Source organism: Microcebus murinus, chromosome 24 (genome assembly GCF_040939455.1).
Source record: "Microcebus murinus isolate Inina chromosome 24, M.murinus_Inina_mat1.0, whole genome shotgun sequence".
Classification (NCBI taxonomy): domain Eukaryota; kingdom Metazoa; phylum Chordata; class Mammalia; order Primates; family Cheirogaleidae; genus Microcebus; species Microcebus murinus.
Window position 1 is genome coordinate 10,643,302 of NC_134127.1, and position 24,129 is coordinate 10,667,430.

Genomic DNA, 24,129 nt, shown 5'->3' on the forward strand with positions numbered 1-24,129 from the left:
TAAAACTCAACATTGAATACGTGTGCGTTTTAATTCATTGGTTTAAAAAAAAAAAAAAAAGTACTGTTGGAATGTTATAGCTACTATTCTGTTTTCTTCCATACGGCATTTTAAAAAGAATGAAATTTACTTCAAATAATTCCTGGGATAAGGCGGCCCATGTTTCCAGGAAAAGAAAACTTAAGAACTTGACTTTGACTGGAATTATCTCTGTTCAAATGGATTTTACTATAATTGGTTTTGAGAGGGCAAGAATCATGGAGAGTGCTAAAAATAGACGTAGTAAAGTTGGGGGAAAAGTACTTGTGAGACCAACACTAACAATTCGCAAAAAAAAAAGAAAAAAAAAAAGTGGTATCATCAGTATTAAAATAAGAAATCTGAACCCATTCCGGGAATACTGTCACGGACTGCCACAGTCATCTGGGCTCAGGGCTGGCCTGGTTCCCCGTGGCCCCAGTGGACAGCCTTATAAGGCCACAGTGCTCACATAGCAGATAAGAATACCACCACCAAGCACTTAGTATTTCCAGAGGCTTCTACACATATTAACTCATTAATTCTCAGTGGCATCCAAGAGTGCCACACTACTGTCACTGCCAAAAGAAACTGGGGAATAAAAATGATGCCTAATTATCATACAATTAATTACAGCAAGGTGGTTAAGCAGCTGACAGCCCTCGACTGGCACCTGGTTCAGGGCCAAACAAGCCTAAGTTTTTTTCAGGAACTGAGCAAATGCTTTCCTACTAAAGCAGGGTCCCCCCAACCTTTTCGGCCAACAGGGACCGGTTTCATGGAAGACAATTTTTCCACGGGCTGGGGGGGGGGGTGACTCGTAGAGGTCTATGGCCCAGGGATTGGGGACCACAGTACTCAAGGACAGGAAGGAGGAGGATTTCTCAACAACATAGACAGTAAATGAGGAACACATTCCATGCTACCCTCCTCCGTCCCTGCCAGGGTCTCCACAAGAATTCTTAGAATAATTAAGACTCTTAACTTAAACCACCTAGCAGAGGAGCAAAAACACAGGCCAGGCTCTGGAGTAAAGACACAAAGACGACAATGTTGAGATGTGCTTTCTCAAGTTCATTTCCAGTCTCCAAGGGGACATTTCACACAGCCTTCTGCCCTCATAAATAAACTCAGCAACCCTAATCATAGGGCCATGAAGAAATCAGAAAGAAATCCATAAAGCATGGAGATGATTAAGTGGCCTCAATGAATTTTTTAAAGATTATTAAGGCATTTCAATGTCAGTTACCAAATAATGTTTATTGAGAATCTACACCATATGACATCTTGTGGCGAGGTGCTGGAAATATATAACAGTTAATTATACATTTAAAAAAAAATAAAGTCACCAAGAATGTAAGCTCTGCCAGGATGTTAAAAGTCCCCACAAAGACAGAGCTCTTAGCTCTGTTCACTGTTTCATCCCAACTGCCAACTACGTGCCTGGCATGCGGCAGGTGTTCAATATGTATTTGTTGAAAGAATTGTCTTTAAAAAAAAAAAAAAGAGCTCAATGTCCAAACACAACAAACTTCTGTAGATACATAAAAGGGACAGAAGTAAAAATACTAGGAAAAATATTCAGTATTCTAAGTCAGTGGCTGACTTAATCCTATGGGGGAAAGCCCCATAGGGTCAACCAGGAAGGAAAAAAATGTAAGTAGATGGGGAAGATGGAAGAAAGCATGCTAGGCACTAGGAATTCAGGGACCTAGAGGTGGTATGCCTTTGTAAGAACGGGGCATTCAAAAAGTGGCAACAACCCAAATGTTCACCAACACATGAACAAATAAAACATGGTGCATCCATGCAATGGGAGTATTACTCAGCCAAAAAAAAGGAGCAAAGTACCAATTCATATACTACAAGATGAATGAGCCTTGAAAACATTATGCTGCATGAAATAAGGCGATATTGTATTATTCAATTTGTGTGAAATGTCCATAACAGGCAAATCCATAGAGACAAAAAGTAGATCAGCAGCTGCCTCAGGCTACAGAGAGGAGGAAAAAGTGAGTAACTGGTTAATGGGTCTGGTATTTGGGGGTGGGTTGAAAAATGCTCTAAAATTAGATCATGGATGGCTACACAACTCTGAATATACTAAAAACTATGCAGTTATACGCTTTAAGAGGGTGAATTTTGGGATATGAGAATTGCATCTCAATAAAGTTGGATCTTACCCACTAACTGCAACAATAGAAATGGTGTTATACGATTGTACAGTGCTCTGTGTGGTCTCAAGAACTCTTCCATATACATGCAATCTTTGATCAAGGCCCCTCCTGGTTTGTGGAGAGTAGCTTTTGGAAAAGGAATCTGCCAGCAGTATTGAATGGACTAAAGGGTGGGGGACTCAAGGGAGGTTCTGAGGGTCTGGAGTCCAGACAAGTGGGATTGTCAAGGGTAGGAAAGACCAGGGGGTCCTCAAACTACGGCCCGCGGGCCACATGCAGCCCACCGAGGACATTTATCCGGCGGGTGTTTTTGCCGCCGCTGCCTGTCCTGCTTAGCAGCCGACTCGTCCCAGGCCCACAGTGCGCATGCGTGGAATGTGCGCTACACTCTCCAATGGTCTGAGGGACAATGAACTGTCCCCGTTTAAAAAGTCTGAGGACCCCTGGACTGGACACTGTGGCAAGGAGAAGCCCAAGGCTACACAGATTTTCTGCAACCTGAGATGGTATAACCAGGTGAGCACTTTCTGGACAAGAACCTGCCCTACCACTGACCACTGAGGGGCTTAGGCAAGCCCATGTCTCAAATTCCTCTCTCTTAAGGCAGGATCCCAAGAGGTACACACTCGAGAGACGTCTTGCTCCCTTGGAATAAACGTCTCTATAGAAAGTATCCTCCAAACCGGTAGCGAGGTCTAGTGAAAGGGTAGCAGATTTTGAGCTACCAGCTGAGGTTCAAGTTCAGGCTTTGCTATTTCTTAGCTGTGACCCAGCACAAGTTAATCAACTCGCTGAGCCTCAGTTACTCGCCTGGAAATTGGGAATGATGGTGGTCGGTACCTGTGTCCAATTGTAGTGAGGATTCAACCAGCTATTCAATAAACAGTCCCTAGAGCAAAGCAGAGAAGGTCCCCTTGTGACCTATCAATTACAGTTTTCACAGCAACTGCATTTTTTTCTTCGTAGCACTTATCAGTTTGTACTTCTGTATTTATTTGTGCTTTTGCTTATTTAATACACTCTTTCCCACTACACTGTAAGCTCCAGCACAATTAAGGGCAATATCGGTTTACTGCTCACTGCATCACTAGGGCCTAATACAGTGGGAGTCTAATATCTTTGGAATGACTTTATCCCTTAGGAATTATATATCCAGTTGCCAAGACTAAGAGCCACCATGACTGATAAACAGCCATGCTATTTTGAAGAGGCAGAATAAAGAAGCAAAAAAAAAAACAACAACAACAAGGTGAAACTGTGGTGTAAACAGCTTCATCAGGTAAGTTCAGGACAAACAGCCAAAAAGAAAGTGTCTTATTTTTCCAGCATGCTAATCTGAACAGCTTGCACGGCCTTGCATGCCTAGCACCCAAAATGAGTTTGACTGGGGGTTAAAAAAAGAAAGAAAAGGGCCAGGCATGGTGGCTCACGCTTGTAATCCTAGCACTCTGGGAGGCCGAGGCAGGCGGATTGCTCAAGGTCAGGAGTTCAAAACCAGCCTGAGCGAGACCCGGTCTCTACTATAAAAAAATAGAAAGAAATTAATTGGCCAATATATATATATATATATAAAATTAGCCGGGCATGGTGGCTCGTGCCTGTAGTCCCAGCTACTCGGGAGGCTGAGGCAGGAGGATCGCTTGAGCCCAGGAGTTTGAGGTTGCTGTGAGCTAGGCTGACGCCACGGCACTCACTCTAGCCTAGGCAAGAAAGCAAGACTCTGTCTCCAAAAAAAAAAAAAAAGAAAGAAAGAAAAGAAGGCTTAGCCTATTGGCACCTGAGTTCCACAGGTGTTTCTACCAGGTTATAGATCGATCACCTGTGGAACAGGCTTGATTGGCAAAGCAATGACATTGACAAAAATTCTTTAACATATCCCCAAATATATACATCATTCATTCTTTCAAAATTAACAGCCACATATGGCTTCTCCCTGCCCCGTAGGTATGCGACATTCGTTCCCACCACTTCCACACTTTTATGATGGTGAAATTCTCCTAACCCAGTGCCCATGTCTCTAAACCTTACCAGTTCCCAAAAAAAGTCCCCCCTCTTTTTTCCCCCCAACAAAGCCTGTTTTATTCTGGGTTCACACTGCTCTCTCTCCCTTTGAATTTCTAAGTCTTATCCATCTACATGACACAAGATTGTCTTATCTTCCCATCGTTTCCTGTGTAGACTGGGGTCTTTCCAAATAGGCAGGAAAACTGCTTCCCACTTCTACCTCCCCCATAAAAGCCAAGAGGACAGCAGGCTCTGGGGCCTCTCTTCAACAAACACCAATGACTGTAACCCCCAGGGGAGTCATACCTGCCTCCTTCTCGTTAATCCCAGTTCTCATCAACCTACTCCTCCATCTGCCAACCACACTCAAGGGAAAGAAGACATCTTTTATTCTGAAAAGAGCTTCCCGTTCCTTCCAGAAAGGTGCTACCATGCATTCCGATTGGGGTACATTTCAGGATCTCGAATGGAATTTGCCCTGAAATAAATGCTCAATGAGATGCAAATTCCACTCGTATGGAACCATCAGGATGAGTCAAGACTGAGGTTTCCATTACATCTGCTCAGTTTCCTAGAGTCACACTCTAACAACATGTGTGTAGGCTCTGGGGAGGGCGTGCACTCCTAAGAGTGTCTGCTAACAATTAGGAGGCCTGTGGGCTGGGGTTGATGCGACTGCCCTGCTCATTCGAGGAGACCCCGGGCTGCACTCCTCAAGACAGGACTCGGCCCTTGGTATGCAGTAGGCATCCAGAAAGGACAAGAATGCCCTGAGTGGTCCCTCCTTCAGACTGAGAAATACTTGTGGCGGCTTCCACGCTGGAGCTCCAGGACTACCTCCTCAATTTGAAGGGGGGGAAAAAAAAAGGAACATTTTTTACAAGTAGATACACACCCAGGTCTGTGCTTAATAAAAGGCATTGTTGATTTAACCGTAATTATAACATTCTTTCCAAAGATGGAACTGGCTAGCTGTGCACTGAAACTTATGTCAAACCGGCCAAAGTGTCTGAGGGTGTCTCTGTCCTCAACATCAAGGGCAAACCAACCACGTGACCAGAAAAGAAGATACCAGAATATACTCGCCCATTCTGAGACATGTTTCCACACTGTGACGCCCATGAAATCAGGATGCATCTTACAATACAGGTGAATGGGCAGCAGTATTGCTTCGCAGGATAAATGGCACAGCTGACTCGAATTCTGAACATGCACACACAGAACACCTCAAGTACTGGCCACATTGCCAGGCATTAATAGCCAGAAAATATCTCAAACACCTAACACACAGGTGATCGCAAAAATCAACGACTTTCATTGGGTTCCATAAACTTAAAGGATGACATCTCCAGAAATTATCTGCTAAGGATTTTAGTGCCTAATGAAGTATAAGAAACAACTGGGAGGCCGGGCGCGGTGGCTCACGCCTGTAATCCTAGCACTTTGGGAAGCCGAAGCGGGCGGACTGCTCAAGGTCAGGAGTTCGAAACCAGCCTGAGCGAGACCCCGTCTCTACCAAAAATAGAAAGAAATTAATTGACCAACTAAAAATATATATACAAAAAATTGGCCGGGCATGGTGGCACATGCCTGTATTCCCAGCTACTCAGGAGGCTGAGGCAGGAGGATCGCTTGAGCCCAGGAGATTGAGGTTGCTGTGAGTGAGGCTGACGCCATGGCACTCACTCTAGCCTGGGCAACAAAGTGAGACTCTGTCTCAAAAAAAAAGAAAAAAGAAAAGAAAAGAAACAACTGGGAGATGTTTTGACATGGGGTTTAAAAAAAAAAAATGTCAATATGCAACATCCAGGTGTTGTACAGATCAGGCAATACAGGGGATATTAATTATCAATCACAGATAGGACACAAATGTGAAAAACTCCACAGTGAAGCAGCAACCTTTGAAATATTTGCAAACGGCAGTGGCAGCGGAAGCAGGAAAACCGGCCTGCTGCTCGCAACTTTCGGTGGGAGTGTGAGTTAGTACAGAGTTTCTAGAGAAGATCTGGCAAGAAACAGCAAATGTCTGAAAAAAGAATGCATGCCCTTTGACCCAGAAATTCCACTCCTAAGAGTGTAAGCTAAGGAAATCGCTAAGGGCCGACACACAGACTTAGCTAGGAGGATGTATACGGCACTGTTTATATCACAGGCTGGAAACGAGCTCTGTAGCCAATAATAAGGACTGGATGGATTAATACTGTAAGGCATTTCCGGTCTATACCACAGCACGAGGAATTTAAATGCATACACTGGCACGCGATGATGTTCACAACGATGTCAAATGAAAAAGAAAAAAAAAAAAGGAAAACACTCATAATCTCATTTTTGTTACAATAGATGTGTACAAAGAGAAAAGAACATGAAAAAGACACATATCGAGGTATGACCACTGGTTGTAGAAAGGCAGTTATAGAATTGTTTATTTTTCTTTTTCTTCCTTTTATTTTTTCTTTCCTGTATATTCTAATGAGGGTTGAAGGAAGAAGGGTATAACTAGATAATTTTTCTTTTTTCTTTTTGAGGTGGGGTCTCACTCTATCACCCAGGCTGGGGCACAGTGGTGGCAATCATAGCTCACTGCAGCCTCAACCCCCTGGGCTCAAGCGATCCTCCTGCCTCAGCCTCCAGAGAAGCTAGGATTACAGGCCCATGCCTCATTTTTTAAAAATCTTTTGTGGCGATAGGGTCTGTGTTACAGAGGCTGGTCTGAACTCCTGGCTTCAAGTGATCCTCCCACCTTGGCCTCCCCAAGTGCTGGGACTACAGGCACAATGAGCTACTGCACCTGGCATAGATGAATTTAACTAAAAGAAAAAAAAAAAACATATTTGAAAAGCAAAAATAGTAAAAGGAAACTTGGACACAATATGATTCAACAATTAGCTGAACAAATTGATTATAGATTTCTTGGTAGTTTCAATCCTAAATAGCAAATAAATTAAAAATGCAATGGATCTATTATCATTATTTTTATCTCTAAAGTAGAGGAGACACATTACAATTCTTCCTTTGAGAAACATGGGGGGAAATGACCAAGAGAAGTAAGTACACGACAGGGCTTACAACATGTAAAAATATCCCAGGAGAAAAATGTCTGTTCCACACAGAAGCTCTGCTATGGACCACCTTCAGTAGAAGAAGTGGATCTACAAATTTCCAATACAACAAAGGAATTGTGAGAATACCGGAGAGCACTCTAGACCTTTCCATGAAGGGAAACTTCCTCAAGGGAGTGAAATGGACAGTATAATGCTTACTCTTTCTTCCTAGCCTTAAAGGATCAATTTCCTAATTCATGAGACTACAACAAATTAATCCATTAGGCATGGGGAGGGAGAAAAAATATTTACAGCAAACTTTCTAAGTAATATGATCGCAATTTCAATTTGGAAAATAGAGTGCTTATTAGTTATATGGAGAGATTTTAAAGAGCATTGGCCCGAAAAGTCAGACGGCTGTTAATAGATTTCTATGCCTAAGTCTCTTGTACTAAGCAACACCTGAGCTTTGCCTGGGCTAATTTTATTATTATTTGTACATTACTTCAAGGTAAACTCACACTCATATCATGTGTAATCATGACCCATGATATTACAACAAGAGAAACGAGAGCAATTCTCATGTCGATTACAGGCCCGTGGAGTTTTCTGGAACAAGGAGAAGAGGGGGCAGTTAAATGGTTAAAACATCTTTCGATGTGTATTTGCCCAAATCAGAAACTAGTATTCCAAAGCCCCATAGCACTTCTGAGTCTTCGCTCCCTCCCCACTGACTTTTGTTTTTGTTTTTAAGATACAGAGTCAGCAGGCTGGGTGCATGCACTATGACCAAATGGCAACAGATGCTAGTCTTGCAAAGGGCAAGACACTTGCCTTTGATCATCTAAGAACATGGAGAACATGGACAAGCATTCCTGATCGGGACATTTCCACTTTGATTCAGGGTTTATCAGTAGTTACATGAATGTGAAAAACTACAGAAAAAGCTGCTCCCTCACCCAATAAAATCAGACACACTACATTCTTGAGTCCCTCTTGACCACAAAACAACCTACACAAAGCGTCCCAGTGGTGGATGTTTATAGTCTTATTCGCCAAGCTCGGATACACAAACACTTCTCAATGCAAAGAATGTGAGTGCCATTCTTCTGACTGTGGATTGCCTAGTGGGGTAAGCAGCTTAGAGAGTGGGTCACATAGGTTACCGCAGATAATGACATGAAAATAATTGATACTTTAAGAATAAAAAACGTATGTCAAACGTATACCATAGATAACCTCCTATAAATTGAACCTATGTCAATATATAGTTCCATATTTGTAAATTGATAACTTGGGTTTTTTTGGGTTTTTTTTGAGACAGAGTCTCACTCTGTTGCCCTGGCTAGAGTACTGTGGCATCAGCCTTGCTCACAGCAACCTCAAACTCCTGGGCTCAAGCGATCCTCCTGCCTCAGCCTCCCCAGCAGCTGGGACTATATACAGTACATACAGGCAAGCGCCACCAGGCCTGGCTAATTTTTTCTATAGATTTTTAGTTGGTCAATTCATTTCTTTCTATTTATAGTAGAGACAGAGTCTCCCTCTTGCTCAGGCTGGTTTTGAACTCCTGACCTTGAGTGATCCACACCCCTTGGCCTCCCAGAGTGCTAGGATTACAGGGGTGAGCCACTGTGCCCTACTCGAATTGATAACTTATGACATTAACCATTCTCAAATTAAAAGTTCAAACAATGTAGTAAGAAAATGACGAAAACCTACCAACACTATAGACACTAGAATTTTCTTTTTTTCCCCCTTTGGAAATGGGGCTGGGGGTATCAGGCCTTCCCTCTGTCACCCAGGCTGGAGTGCAGTGGCGATCACTGCAGGTCAAGCAATCCTCCCAAAGTGCTAGGATTACAGGTGTGAGCCACTGCTCCCGGCCAGGAATTTTCAATAAGAATAATTTTTCTGTCACCTTTGAAATTTTTAATGATCATGTCTCTTTTGAACAATCCTGCACCCCTGGTTTCAAATTATTTAAGATAGTCTTCTGCCACATTTAATACATAAACAAAACCATTTCACAATGGGATCGGAGTGGCAGCTTTAATCTTATCTCTGCAATTCTGTTAAATATCTGGTGCTGTGGGGTGAACACCCTTCAACCCTGAACACATATACCCAACCAAGCCCATCAGCTGGCCTTTCTAAAAATACAGTCACAATAAAAAGCCCCCAAAACGGTGGTGTGACAAACAATGCTTTTTCTTAGAAAAGCTGTTTGTCGTTTCCAAGTGTTCTGAAAACTAAGTAAACCACAAAACCGTTTTCAACAAGATGTGTGTTTCTAATTATTAGTGAGAAGATTTATGTTCCTCAAAAGAAAAAGAAAGAAAAAAAAAAAAACAAGTGGTATCCCTGGAAGAGCAGAAGTTCAACTGCAAGTCAGCAAGAATTTGTCAGGGCAAAAATAATTTTTGATAAGACCCAACTCCTTTCCTAGCAATATAAATTCGGGATCCTGCTGTACAAATACTGATATGATGAATGGTCACTTTGAAGTGAAGAGGGAGAACATTCCAAAGCAGGGAAAGGCCTGGCATTTCTTCATTAGGGGCCCACTACCTAACACGGCACCGATTACAAATACCCCCTTTGTTGGTCAATCAAACCTGTCGCAGTCACTACCTCTTAGAGGTGGTCAGTTTAGATTTACAAAAATTAGTAGTTAACACAGCAATTCAGATCTTCTTCCATTTACTTACAGGCTATTTATTAGCAAATCATAGTACACCTGAAGTTCTACTAGTGGATAAACAGACGACACAAAAATCCCTTTTCTCTTGCTTTCTCCATTCTATATTTCTGCCTTTTGCGGGTCATGGGCTTTCTCAAGCAAAAGCCCAAGTTCAAGGTGAATGTCTCGCTGGGTCTGATTCTGCCCAACCTGGTTCGTTCTTTCGTCTTAAGGGTATGAAACAGGGGAGACCCACCCTGGCCCCTGCTCTTCCTTGCACTTCTTAGGCTCTCACGGTGGGTGTCGCCTAGCACTCAGACACTTGGGACACAAGCCCGGAGGGAATCTTGCACTTTCTCCCCTCCCCCATTAGAACAGCTAATGCAAGAGATTCATTTCCTAGCCCTGGTTTTCGGCATCACCCCTCCCCGAAACACAAAGACTCAGGATGGGCCTAAAAGAGTCCTTTTGTTTATGAAGGGTCATTTCCTGCCGTGAGCTCACACCCGGAGCCTCCCACCCATTTCGCAATGAGGCACTGATTTGCTTAGGAAGAAACAAAACAAAACAATTTCAGGTACGAAAACCAGGCCTAAGATTAATCTTTGAGAATACAGCAAAGGTCTAGTGCGTCACTAATTTTTCCTTGTTTTGTTAAAGTAATAATGTAACAAATAAAACAAGAGGAAAGGTCTAAGGGTTTTCACTTAAAAAAAGCTTAAAATTAAAACCATTCCCCCAACCCCACCCCAAACAGCCCACCCTGCACGGAGCTCAGCAAGCCAAAGCAGAATTCTGTATTACAATAGGGAAATGGAAAGTAGAAAGAAAGTGGAAAAATAAGAATTAAGGGTTTTTTTTAATGCATAGCAGGCATTGTCCGGACAATACCTACCTTTTAGTTAAGGAAAGAGGCTTAAATGACTTGTCAAAGACAAGCAACTTCCGCGACTTGACCTGGGACCCTCCCAAACAAAGAGATAATAAGAAAAAAATGAATGAAAAATACTTCTAATAGGGATTTATATATCATTGGTTCTAACACTATCAGGTAATGATAAAAATCTGTAAAGTTTGCTCAAGGTCAAGTATTGACATAAATGCCAGAAATGAGCATAATCCAATGACCTATGCTTTCATTAGTGTGCTGATCTGCTCAATTAACAGGTGACTTGTCAATGTGATGCACTAACATAAGGATGGCTTAAGTGTCTTTTATCCTCAAGTGTCACCTGGTCCCCTTTACAACGAATAGAAATGGCTCCTGAGTCCATGAGGCTGACAAATTGTGGCCAAGAGGTGGCTGCTTAAAGCTTCACAAGCATGAATTAGATGCTCCTATGTGGCTCCGTGGATAGGTGCTTTTAAAGGCTGTATTTCTCTGGCTAAAGCCCAGCAACATACCTTTTTACTTTGCAGGCCAATGTAGGAAAACACTGAGCTTGAGGCTACAATCAAAGGACCAGAAGCTTACGGTAAGTAAGGCTGTCTCCAAATCAATTCCACCTGGGTTATTAACACAAACCCTGACAACCCAACAGTCACATCTGCAAACCAGGGATCAAATCCACCTCGCCCTGCTTTTTTACTTAAACTCATTCCCCCCTACACGCCAGGCCCACACTTCTCTCCTGGTCCTATGGAATTAATGCAGTAGGTTTTCATTCTACCAGGACAAAAGGGAAGGAATCCTTTGTGTGTGTAAAACCTGCTGCATATTCCCAAAAGGGATCTATCACTTACCATCTAAGTAACATTTCTGGCTTAAAAGTGTGTGACATGACAACTGCAGTTTTGGAGGCAATAAAGTGGGGAAAGGGGGTTCAGAAGTGATCATCCTGAAGGCAGAAGTAATTAAAACGTAATCTGACAAGGGCTGAGAAAGGGTTAAGATGAGGTGATGTATCAAACACAGGCATGTGATGGGCTGGTTTGTATTCCAGTCATTTCACAAAACACAAATGTATTGGGCAGTTAGTTCTGGGCGTTGTTCTAGCGGGATCTTGGGGTTTTACAGCATTAAACAAGACAGGAAGGGCCCAGGTGCCAGGGAGTTACATTCCAGGGGTACAAAATAAGAAAGTATAATAAGTACACACTGGCAATATCAGAAGGGAAGAAGCATTTCCTGGGAAATAAAAGGGGTGGGAATCCACGACTGTTAGAAACTCAGGAAGTCAAAGGTCTCTCTGGGGTAACATCTGAACTGAGATCTGAATGAATGACAAGGAGGAGTCTGCCCTGTATTGTCTCAGGGAAGGGCTTTCCAGGCATACACAAAGGCCCTGCGGCAGGAACAAGTTTGGCAACTTGGAGACACCTAAATAAGGCCCAGGCAGCCGAAGCATAATGAATGAGGCTGTGATTCTTGGCAGATGAGGTCACACACACCAGCAGGGCCCAGATCACATGAACCTCATGTGCCACTAGAGAATTTTAAGCTCCTATCCCCCAGCTGTAAAACCTCAGACAAATTACTTAATCTCCCAGAGCCTCAGTTTTCTTATCCCAAAACATGGGATGATAACACTTCTTTTGGTCTGCTAAAAAGAGCAACGCTAAAAGCAGAGTAGACAAGACTTCCAAAAACGCTGAACACGTCCATCACTATGCAAAAATCAATAAGCATTTGTATAAGTCTGATGATATTTGGACTTGCACCTGATCTTCGAGCCACCTGATTTTCTTACACCTATCAAGAAAAGTAAGGTTGCAAAGGAAATTCTCGCAACACACATGGTCTCAGAGTGCTAGCTCTAACAATTCTTTCTCGCTCCTTCCTGGGAAAAGGCTTGGAGGGCCTGGGAAAAGAAGGAACTGGGCTTGAGAAAACAGAATAGGAACAGCGGATGACCTGGCCCAGTTAGTGAGTGACTAGATCCCAGCACTCCGCAGATTTTCCCATTCCTTCTGCTCAAAGATAGGTATGGCACTAGGGAGCAGCAGGAACTAAGTAATAAGGGTTTCAAGTCCCCAGCGTCCTGGACGTGCCTGCCCTCCCTCCCCCTCCCCCTCCCCCTCCCCAAACACATCCTGCCTGGCTTGGAGGGATACAGTGTTTAAAAACAGATGCCTCTTTGGAAACTCACACATTTTAAGTCCTGTAAATCACACATGCTGGGTAAAGTAATTACACTTTTGTAGCACTTCCCCTCTAAGCACAAAGGAAATGGAGCAGCTTCTGTAATAGGATAGCACTTTCTGTGCACACTTTCTCCCAGGAGGCATCCAACTTCCATCCTAGAGGTTGGGCATAGGAGCAATTTTCACGAAACAGGATCCTGTGGATTCAAGGAAAATATTTTTGGTAATCCCGAGCATTTCTCTTACGATAACGTTGGCAACTGGCCGGCCCATCTACCTGGTGACACAAGAATTTAGGGGGGAGAAAAAAAAATTCACAGGAACGTCACTAAAAATCAACTCATGAGCAATGAAGGATTAATTAAAAGTAGAAGTTGGCCTCTAAATTTATTTTTATGGGTTGGTGAGATGGACCTCAACTTTGAGAGGCTCAGATTTCTCCTGCCTTTGAAAAATCTGGGATCCTCAAACTTTTTAAACAGGGGGCCAGTTCACTGTCCCTCAGACAGTTGGAGGGCCAGACTATGGTTTAACAAAAAAAACTATGAACAAATTCCTATGCACACTGCACATATCTTATTTTGAAGTAAAAAAACAAACAGGCAAAAACACCCGCAAGTGGCCCGCGTGCGGTAGTTTGAGGACGCCTGGGGTAGAACTTGGCTGCCTGACACTCCCTCCCATTGCATTTTAAATTTGTGTGACAATACTGCATTACCGCCGGGAATTTGAATCTCCCTTCCTGGTGTGATTGGCATTTATTACAGCCATTTCCTTTTTTTCTTTTTAGCACTTTACACAATATGCATCATAATGGTTGGCAAGCAAGGGTTAAAACTGAGAAATACAAAGGCAAGACGTTGTTTTTTTCTTTTTAAGTTCCTGAGCTATTTCTACACTTAGCAGGGGCAGAAAAGACAGCCACAAACCTTTAGGGAAGTAGGAATTGAATAAATGAAAATCCCGCCCACAGAATAGATGTCTTTGGGCTGCAAGCCAAAGGCTCATCCCACCCTTCTCTCCCCCCCCCCCCAATAAAGTCAAAAAAACAACAAAGCAACTTGTAGAAATTCTGTCTTATAAAAACACGCATGCCTCTCTAGAGTTTATGGTAGCTTGATCTTGCCTCCTAGGTATAGGGTTGGGAGATAGAAAGTTCGAGAAGTAAAAGCCTGGGAACTACTGGCAAATTTGAGAGGAAAACAAGTTGCAGAAGACTAGCAAAAAGGCATGAAAAATAATGTATACACCTAGATTTTTTTCCCTTCCTCCCTCCCAGGCTTTCTAATGGGTAAGTATACCAAACGCTATTGTAAGTAGGCAGATTACACTTAAGACATTTTTATGTTCCTAAATTAAAGAGAGCTTCTAAAAAAAACTGTTTCGATTTTTCATGAGAGTTTTCAATACCCCTCCTCTTTTTTTTTTTTTTTTTTTTGGTCACATGGCTTCAAATTTTAGGTAAATTTTCTATCGTTTTCACTGCTTATCCTCACAAGATTTCCCAGGAACTAGGAATTACATCTTCTGGGCTCCCATTCACATCACCCCCATTTTCATGATCCAGCTACATATTCCTGAATTGTTCTGGAAATCATAATTCAAAATCAGACCTCTGCACCCTAAACCCAATATCTTTACCTCCTGACCTCTTTTCTTCCCCTTTCAACCTATTTTCTATTTCTACAAATACAACTACCATTTAGTGAGTCACCCACAGGAGAAACCCCAGGATGTCTGTCTCCTTGTTTTCTCTCCTGCACGGACAGTCAGGGAAGACCTGAACGCCTCTTGGGTCTCTGCGTCAACTGCCACCGCCAGCCACCACCTTACTTTGAGACCAGCAGTAAGCTCACTAATGGTTCTCAACAACAATGCCCAAACCCACTGTGTCCCCTTGCCCATTTCGATGTCCTGGAATGCCACCTACTGTGACACATGCACCCAGCACTCCATCAGAGGAGAGTCCAACTCCAAGGGCAGAAGTTCCTTTGTCACCTCCTCACCTGCAGGCCTGTGCCATTCTTACTTCCCCTTCCTCTCCTGCCTCTTGCTCTTCCCCAAAAGGGTCTTTTTAAAGCCTCTCTCTATGTTGTTCACCCCTTGCCTGGGTCATCTTTGTCCCCCATTGGCGAACCCCTTTTCTCATCTGTCAAAATCTCAACTGAACGGAGGCCGAGGCAGGCGGATCGCTCGAGGTCAGGAGTTCGAAACCAGCCAGAGGAGCAAGAGCGAGACTGGATCTCTACTATAAATAGAAAAAAATTAATTGGCCAACTAATATAATATAGACAAAATTAGCCAGGCATGGTGGCGCATGCCTGTAGTCCCAGCTACTCGGGAGGCTGAGGCAGGAGGATCGCTTGAGCCCAGGAGTCTAAGGTTGCTGAGAGCTAGGCTGACGCCACGGCACTCTAGCCTGGGCAACAAAGTGAGACTCTGTCTCAAAAAAAAAAAATCTCAACTGAGACTTAGCTCAAATGTCACCTCTTCTTTAAAGCTTTCTTTGACAGAGCTCCAATCATCTCCTTGCAGGGTTGACAGTATTCCCAACTCTCAACTTCGACACCATGCCCTATTATATATTCATTTACACAGGGCCATCATCATTAAACTGTGAGCAACGTGAAGGCACGAACTGCCCCTCTCTGACCTTGGCACCCCCAGACTCTGCAGGTGACAGCCCTGGTTACTGAATCTCTCAGTCACCTCCCAAAGAGAATGAGGACAATCGTCCTCTAACACCTTCATCAGCTTGCTGTGGAGACAGAATAAGATAATATACGTAGTGTGCTTGGCCAGTAACTTGGCACATAGTAAATACTCAGTAAAAGTTACAGATGACTATTTCTTGAGTGACCAGATAAAAACATCTCTCAAAATTTCGTAGGCTAGCACCTAAGTGGTCACATAGGTACTACAGTAATAGGGTATTGGGCAGGTGGAGGGGGGCGGGTATATACATATATAATGAGTGAGATGTGCACCATCTGGGGGATGGTCATGCTGGAGACTCAGACTTGTGGGGGGAGGGGGGGAAATGGGCATTTATTGAAAGCTTAAAATCTGTACCCCCATAATATGCCAAAAAAAAAATTTTGTAGGCTAAAAGATTTCTGTATTTCCCTTCTTCTGATATCAGCAACATTGACAAACCAGGCAAGTTTGTAAGTATGAGCTCAAACTTGTACCCTCTGGTCAGTTTCAAGTTCCGAGTAATGTCAAGCAACCCCTCCCCCCAACACACACACACACACAAACACACACACTGCACTGAAGTTGTTTAACATATTCTCCAAGTATGCTTTAAAGATAGGGATGTGAGTTATACCCAAGTTATCCCATGTGTCAAATAAGCTCACCCTCCCTCCTCGTGGGGCATGAAACTGACATCTCATGGCCACATGGCATCCACTTAACTACCTGGTCCCAGATGGCCTCAAGCCCACTGAACTATGCAGCCTCTTTAGCTCCAGCTATTAAGGTTCATTCTCCTCATTCCTTCCTGACTTTTTTTCTTTGACCAAAGCAAGCACTGTTCAAGAGGAACATTTGCATTCCCTTTCCCCTACCCCCAGGCAGACACTAAGGTGCCAAATGAAACTGAACACAAACATTCCAAAGTGGCTGTCACACAGAGCGGGCTTGTTTGGGAACAGAGGGAGCCCCGCACTCTTCAACCTAACCAAGGCTTCCAGAAGGCCACGTCCAAAAAGGTCAAATGGAATTCCACAGCAGAAACCAAATTCTAATGGTGAGAACCCAAGCGCACCAGGGCACGAGCAGTCCCATATGGACGATGGCCATCAGATGGACCAGGCACTCTTACCTTTGCACTCAGAGGCTACAGACAGCAGATGGAAGGAGGTCATTTCCCGGTGGGTCCATCCATGACTTCTCGAAGTCCCCAGTGGGCAAGAGATACCCAGCATGAAACAAGTGGCTGCTTATCATAATGACAGATGACCTATACAAGCCCACCATCACCAACCTTTCCCATTAAGAACATTGCATATATGCTTACAAAGTCTGTATTTCTAAACAATTATGTGTGTGAGAGGGGGTTCTTACTGGCTACTGTCTTTGGGTAGGTGTTGAGTATGGGGAATACTAAAATGACATAGGTTTCTTTAAAAAAAAAAAAAGAAATGAAAAAAGGTAATGATCAAGGAGTTAAATGGAGATAACACAAAGTAACTTCTACTTGAATTCTAAAGAAAAATCACTTCTACCGGATAGGACATTCCGGTGAGGGGATCTTGGAAAAAAAAAAAAGCAGGCTGGAAAACTTGAATCCCATCTTGAAAGCAGGTCGGACTAGAGATCAAGAGAAGAGAAGAGGGAGAAAGAGTTCTGCAGAGTAGAGAGGTAGACCAGGGCAACCTTGAAAGTCAAGTTTGGATTTATTTGGTGAACAGAATAGCACTGAAAGGTTTGGGGGCATGAGAGGACCTAGCCGTACAGCGTAAGGATGGATTTTGAGAAAGGATCTTGGAACAAGGAGGGCAGCTAAGATCACTCAAGCGACCAGGATAAAGGAATGAGTGGGTTACTATTACAAAGAAGGGCTACAATGACCATGAACAGGCCCACTGCCCAACGCCCAACACCCATAACAAGGCTTTCGAGCAAAACAAAATGTGACCAACACAACGGTTTTGTAAGTATCACAAGGGAATTCAGAGAAATCTTCAAAGTGAAAAGACATTTAATAATTTTTGTTCACATGGTCATTTTAGAAAACTTAAAACACAGAAAAAGCATCAGAAAGTAAAATAAATGATCTATAATCCATCAATCAGATAAATTTTATTGATATTTGGTTTTACGTGTATATATTTACTTTAGAGAACTGGCATCACATAGTATAACACTTCAAAATCTGCTCTTTTCATTTAATGTCATAACGTGAGAATAAAAATATAGTGCCTAGGATGCCTAGAGCCATGAGAAGCTGAAAACAGGCAAGGACAGGTTCTCCCATACAGACTCTTGGGAGGGTCTGCTGAAACCTTGATTTCAGGTTTCTGACCTCCAGAACCGTGAGAGAATGAATTTCTGTTGTTTTAAGCCAACAAATATATACATATATGTGTGTATATATGAATGAGTGAAGTATATATAAAATAGGCTGGGGGTGTGGTGGCTCACCCCTATAATCCCAGCACTTTGGAAGGCCAAAGTGGGAGGATGGCTTGAGCCCAGGAGTTTGAGACCAGCCTGGGCAATACAATGAGACCCCACCTCTACAAAAAAATTTAAAAATTAGCTGGGTATGGTGGCATGTGCCTTTATAGTCATAGCTACTTGGGAGGCTGAGGCTGGAGGATTGCTTGAGCCTAGGAATCTGGGGTGACGGTGAGCTACGATTGTGCCACTGCACTCCAGCCTGGGCAAGAGAGCAAGACCCTGTCTCAAAAGAATAAATATATAAATAAAATAAAAATATATTTACATGATATATAAAATGTATACTTCATGATATATAAAATGTATACTTATATATTTTAAACATGTATTTTTTTTTTCTCTTTACAAATATAGCCTTTAATGGCTGCACATACCCCTTTCTGGAATTATACAATGATTCACCTAGCAATTTCTTATGTCAGACATAAGACACCTTGTGAATTTTCACTATCGTAAGTAACTCTAATAACCATTCCTATAAATAAATCTTTATTATACCCTATATTTCCTTATGGTAAATAATCTAAAAATAAAAGTGCTAAATCAAAGGGCTTGAACACATTGATACATAGTGCCAAAGTCCTTCTGAAAAGCTGCACTGATTTATGTCACCTCTGTAGTGCACAAGAGCACCCCCCTCACTGTCACATCGACGGCACTGAACACTGGCATCCCCCAAGCAAAAATTAATATGAACCTACAAGAGTTATGTAAAAGCATCTCCAAAAAAAGAACCTCTACCCCATCCAAACTATCCATCCAAGAAACAAATGCCCCTGAAAACAAAGATAATGACATATGTATGTACCTAACGGTTTGCCAGGGAAACTTTAAAACCACTACTGGAAAAATAACTCAAAAGTGTCGTATTTGTAGTGTTTCAAACAGCACCATTTTAGTACGAGGTCACTAGATTCTCATCCAAATCACTGCCATCAAATCCTACTCTATGATTGAAATGTAAGTTTCTTGTATTAGATTTGATTTGGAACAACAGAGACTCCAAACTCCGTTAAATTGTGTAAAAGCATTTTGTGCCTTCCCAAAGTCATAATGCAGATCAATCTTAATGCTCAATGACAACCTGAGGTTGCCACATCAAACTGACATTTACCCTTTCTATGTGCCAATTATAAGAAAACAATTTTCTTCACGACCCCAAGATGTTGGCAAAATTACTAAGCACTTCAAAAGAATGAATGCAAAGACTTGTAGTAACCTCTGAACAACTGACTTTATATGATTTCTGCCCAACATCTGCCAAACATCTTTTCGATCAATATTCCAACAGTGCCAAGTATTTTGCTTTTTTAGTTTTAAATATAAGTCAGTTCGGTCAAAGCAATTTAAGGAGAAATTACTTCACACCAGTGCTTCAACACAGTAAAAAAGCCTTTTAGAAATGATTTGTAAATCACTTGGGATAAAAATTAAAGTAAAAATAAAACCAAATTACATATTCATCTGATTTCCAAGAAACAAATTTCTATTTTGAAAATTCAGTGACCAACAAATTATTTCTAAGTATAAGATGGAAAAAAATCTTGATATATTTAAATATATTAAAACTTACGAATGACAACTGATTAGATAAATTATGGGTCTATTACTGATATATTTATTAATTTTAACAAAGTGATTGTAAAATTAGACACAAATTCTACAAATTATTTTATTAATTGTAAAGTGACATAAGAAACGGATCTGATACTATATTACATATATGCAAATAAACCTTATAAACCTCAGATCCCTGTTAAGATTTTGACAACTGTTTTTTTTTTTTCTTTACAGGGACAACTTGCATAGGAAAACACGTCTAACACACTAGAAACCAAAAAGCCAGATGTATTGTCTCTCTTACGCAGCTGGCTAGCCAAATCCTAAAATTATTGTTCCTCAAAGTTTTAAATACTATCCAAAGCAAAAGTACACAGTCTTCCCAAGTTCTCAAAAACTTTAAACCTAAAATAAGCCGCAAAAAAAATTTCCCAAATCCTGGACTGTTCATTCTATGCAACCGGAACTAAATAACAATTTCAGCATCATTATTTCAGGGTTAGCACTGGAAACTCTGAAATGGAGTTACAATATACTGAAGGATAAAAAGGACTCATTTCAAAAAATAGGAAGGAAAAAAACACACGGATTCTATAACATGGTAGAGAAAGCCCAGACCACTTCAGATCTTTGAAATGAAATAAACTATTTTCTGTTAATGATGATTGGACTCATTTTTCCACATCGGTTCAGTGGCCACCAGAAATCACAACAAAGCACATTCTTCCTCTCTTGTCATTATGTGTATATGTATGTTATATGTGTGTGTTCTGTTTACTGGAGTCCACTGCCAACGCTTTTTAAATGTGTTCAAGAACAAGTTGCTGGTCCCCTGGGTGGCCAGGGAAATAGTCCAGTGCAGTGGTTTTGCCTAATGTAGAGCACATTAATGGGACCCACCAAATATCCTATTTATTTTACTTGTGGCTTTCAAGGTTAGAGGAAAAAAAAAAAAGAGGTTAAGGGTTTTCCAAAGACAAAACATAAACCCAAAACAGGGAATTAGGGCAAAATTACCTGCAGCTTTCTTTCAAACCAACTCACTTTTCTTTTCCTGAATTTCTAACATTATCAATCCTCTCTCTTCATGGTACACTCCGCCTCTTGGACAACTTTGGCTCTGAACTCTTCCTACCCGTCCCCTTATTTTTTAAATAACAAATGTTTTGCTAAAAATAGTGACAAACTCTGGGAGCCACATACCATTTCTACCTGAAAAGGAACACAGTCAGGGCAACAGGACAAGTGAGAGGCAGTGACTGTACTGTAATGACCCATGATGACAGCATAATTATCATACACAACCTCATATTAACGGAGGGGGACCCAAGAACAAGGCAGGCAATACCTCAGTCCTGGTGGCAGTTCAGCTGAGATGGCTCAAGCAGAAAAAGGTGATTCTTTTTTACTTAATTAAGATACTCAACCTCTTTTTGCAACCTACCAAAAGCAAAAAAAAAAATCACCACCACCTTTGCTTTGCCCGATTAACTTTTTCCCAGCTACAATTTTTCTCAACTGGGTGAGCAGAGGACTGTTTCACACCATACATTCTTACCCTTAGCAAGTAAACAGATTGCCTATCTAACCAAAATAGAACGTTTCTGAAGCAATGATTACCTTAATGCGTTAAGTGGATTGGTTAAATATAGCAATAAAAAAGGCAAACTTATCCTTTAAAAAATTTTAAGTGATAAGGAAAAATAACTTCAATAGCAAAGTAGCCAATTGAAGTTCAAGGAAAAAGTGTAACTTGCAAGTCAAACCTCCATCTCTTAAAAAAAAAAAAAACTATCAGTAGTATCCCTACATTTATAGTTATAAAACAACAAGCATGTAAATAACACTTTTCAAAATAATGCCTCCTTATTAAACAGGCAATTTCCTCAGCTGAGAAGGCAATTTTCAGCTTAATGCAATTCACCTAGGTTTGCACTACCAACCACCACTGTGTTGAGAGTAAAAAAAAAAAAAAATTTGCATTGTTTATGTGGGCTTAGGTTTCTCTTCTATCTTCCCCATTTAAATAGTTCCCAGTTTACGAGTGAACAATGTGCAGAGGACTTATGTATTAATGCATTCCTCCTGCAATGTTTGGTTTCACTATGAGAATTTGAGTTTGCACACAACACAGTATCTGAACAATAATCTCAACATCCTAACCTCTGGCAGATCAATCTGTTTACCTTCCGTGTTCACCTTCTGCAACAGAATGCAATACCTGTAAAAATCCTTTTCAGGGCATATATTGAGATGTATACTTTCCTGCACCTACACACACTCTAAAGTTCCTCGTACAATGTTTAAGAACTCAACTAACGCGGGATCTTTAAAAAAGTAAAGGAAAGATGGTTTCTTGGACTCCAGAGAACGTACCTGCTGCAGGATCAGAGTGATTTGCTGGGATACTACCAATATTCTAATTACAAAATTTGGGGACATTCGTTCCTAAGTCCCCCCACTTTCCCCACATTTACTAAATTTTGTTTGCACCAAAAGAACGCTCCGCAACTGCACAGACATCGTATAAAATTTACACTCAGAAGTCAAAGTCCTATTAAAACATCCTCGATGAGCACTGGGCGAATTGTTAGGTTTTTAGCCCTTTTATTCCGCTCCCGCGTCTGCGTGGCCCCTAAACTTAACTAAAGTTAATCGCCCAGGTTCGGGGTCTTTGACTCATCAGAGAAGAATGCGGCTGATGAGTTATCTATTAATCCAAAACGCCTGAGCTAGGGAGACATTTCCCCAAGAACTTTTAACTCTGAAAGGAAGGGGGGCAGGGGACACGGGCACCTCTCCGCGAGAACTTTCCCCCCAATTTCTCCCCGCACCCCCACCGCCTGCACGCACACACTACTCCCAGCTTCCCAAACCCAGAACCACCCAGAACTAAGTCCAGACGGTCCGGGTCCCAGCAATGACCTGAGGTCACCCAAGAGTCAACTCTCGGCTCCACTTTTTAAAGCCCGGGCAGACAAAGCTGAGCGCGCTACTTACACGGAGTCTCCGGAAAGTCCTCGGCGTTACGCGGTTTGGGGCACACAGACGCGCGTGGACGCCACACACGCGCGCACGCCGCCCGGGTACACCCCATCGCGGCCGCGTCCCGGGGCAGCGTCCCGAGCAAGGGCAGTCCCCAAACCTGCGGCCGCGGCGCCCCACTCCCCGGGCCCCGCGCCCGCACTCTGCAGAAAGCCCGCGGCTCCCGTCCCCGGCCGCGCCCGCCACCGCGCCGCGCCGCCCGGTACCTCTTCCTCCTGAAGGTTGGCCTCGCTCGCGCTGTTCTCCTTCTCGGCTTTGCCGCCGTTGTTCATCTTCCCGGTCCTCGCTCGCGGGGCAGGGCTGGGGCGCGGGGCTGGCGAGGGCGCGCTCGCCCACTTCTGCCTTCCGCGGGCGCCGGGGCTCCCCCGGGCGGGCGGGCGGGCGCCGCGGGCTGCGGGGGCCGGAGCGGGGACGCGGCGGCCGGGCGACTCAGGAAGTGCGAGCGGGGGACGGGGCAGGGCGCGGGCCGAGCGAGCGGGGACGGGGACGACCGGGCCCCGGGAGGCAGACCTGGAGAGGGCGGGCGGGCGCCGGAGCGGGGAGGAAGGAAGGAAGAAAGGATGGGGCGAGGACGCGCGTCCCAGGAGGGAGCCCGGAGAGTTGGGGATGTGACCGAGTTGGGGCTGGGGGCTGCCGCGGGCCGGGCCGGGCAGCCGAGGAAAGCGGGGACGAGGGGTGCCCGGAGAGGAGGAGGAGGAGGCGGCGCGGGGCAGCGCGCGGGCCGCGGCTGGGACGCTGGCACCCGGAGAGCCGCGGAGTGCGCGCTCCAGGCAGGCTCTGCGAGTGCGGGATCCTCGCAGCTCCCTTTCTCTCCCTCCGCCCTCCCCCGCCCGCTCCCCCGCCCTCCGCCCGCCCTGGACGTGCGCTCCCGCTGCCGCCCGCGGGGACGGGACGGGCCGGCGGAGCCCCGCGGGAGGAGGGGCCGGGCGGCCGGATGGCGCGCGCCGGGGAGGGGCGGGCGCGGGCGGAAGCTGGCGACCCCGGCCCGGGCTCGGCGGGAGGTCGCGGGCCGAGGCCGCGGCGGCGGAGGGGGGAGGCCGGCCCCCGGCGCCCCGGCGTCCGAGCGGGACCCGAGCTGGCCACCTCGCTTGTGCGCGCGCGGGAGCCGGGCGAGGGGTCCGGGGCCCAGGCCCTGCCGGTGCGGGGACCGGGAACTGGCGTGTGCTACTTTTGTTTGCCCGCTTTGCACGAGGGATCAGCACCCATTGTCCCCAAGCCTAGCCTCCTCCAAAGTACCGGCGGAGACCCTGAGTCCTCCCCTCGGAGTCGCCGGCTTCAAGTGACAGGAGGAGAGACCTCGAGTGACACCCTGCACAGCCACCTCCGG

At 44.0% G+C, this 24,129-nt stretch overlaps 1 protein-coding gene across 2 annotated transcripts in view; it reads right to left on the reverse strand.

Moving 5' to 3' along the window:
- Positions 1 to 23,610, reverse strand: part of RBPMS (RNA binding protein, mRNA processing factor) — a 181,907-nt gene extending 158,297 nt beyond the window's left edge. The window contains exon 1 of one of the 2 annotated variants that reach the window (XR_012914675.1): positions 23,009 to 23,609. Coding sequence is in view for 1 of the 2 variants with exons in the window: in XM_012784141.3 (XP_012639595.1) it covers positions 23,009 to 23,074 (66 nt within the window). In the remaining variant the exon portion in view is untranslated. Of the gene's footprint in view, positions 1 to 23,008 lie in introns of both variants that reach the window. The other variant, XM_012784141.3, reaches the window with a different exon arrangement.
- Positions 23,611 to 24,129: the final 519 nt, after the last annotated feature.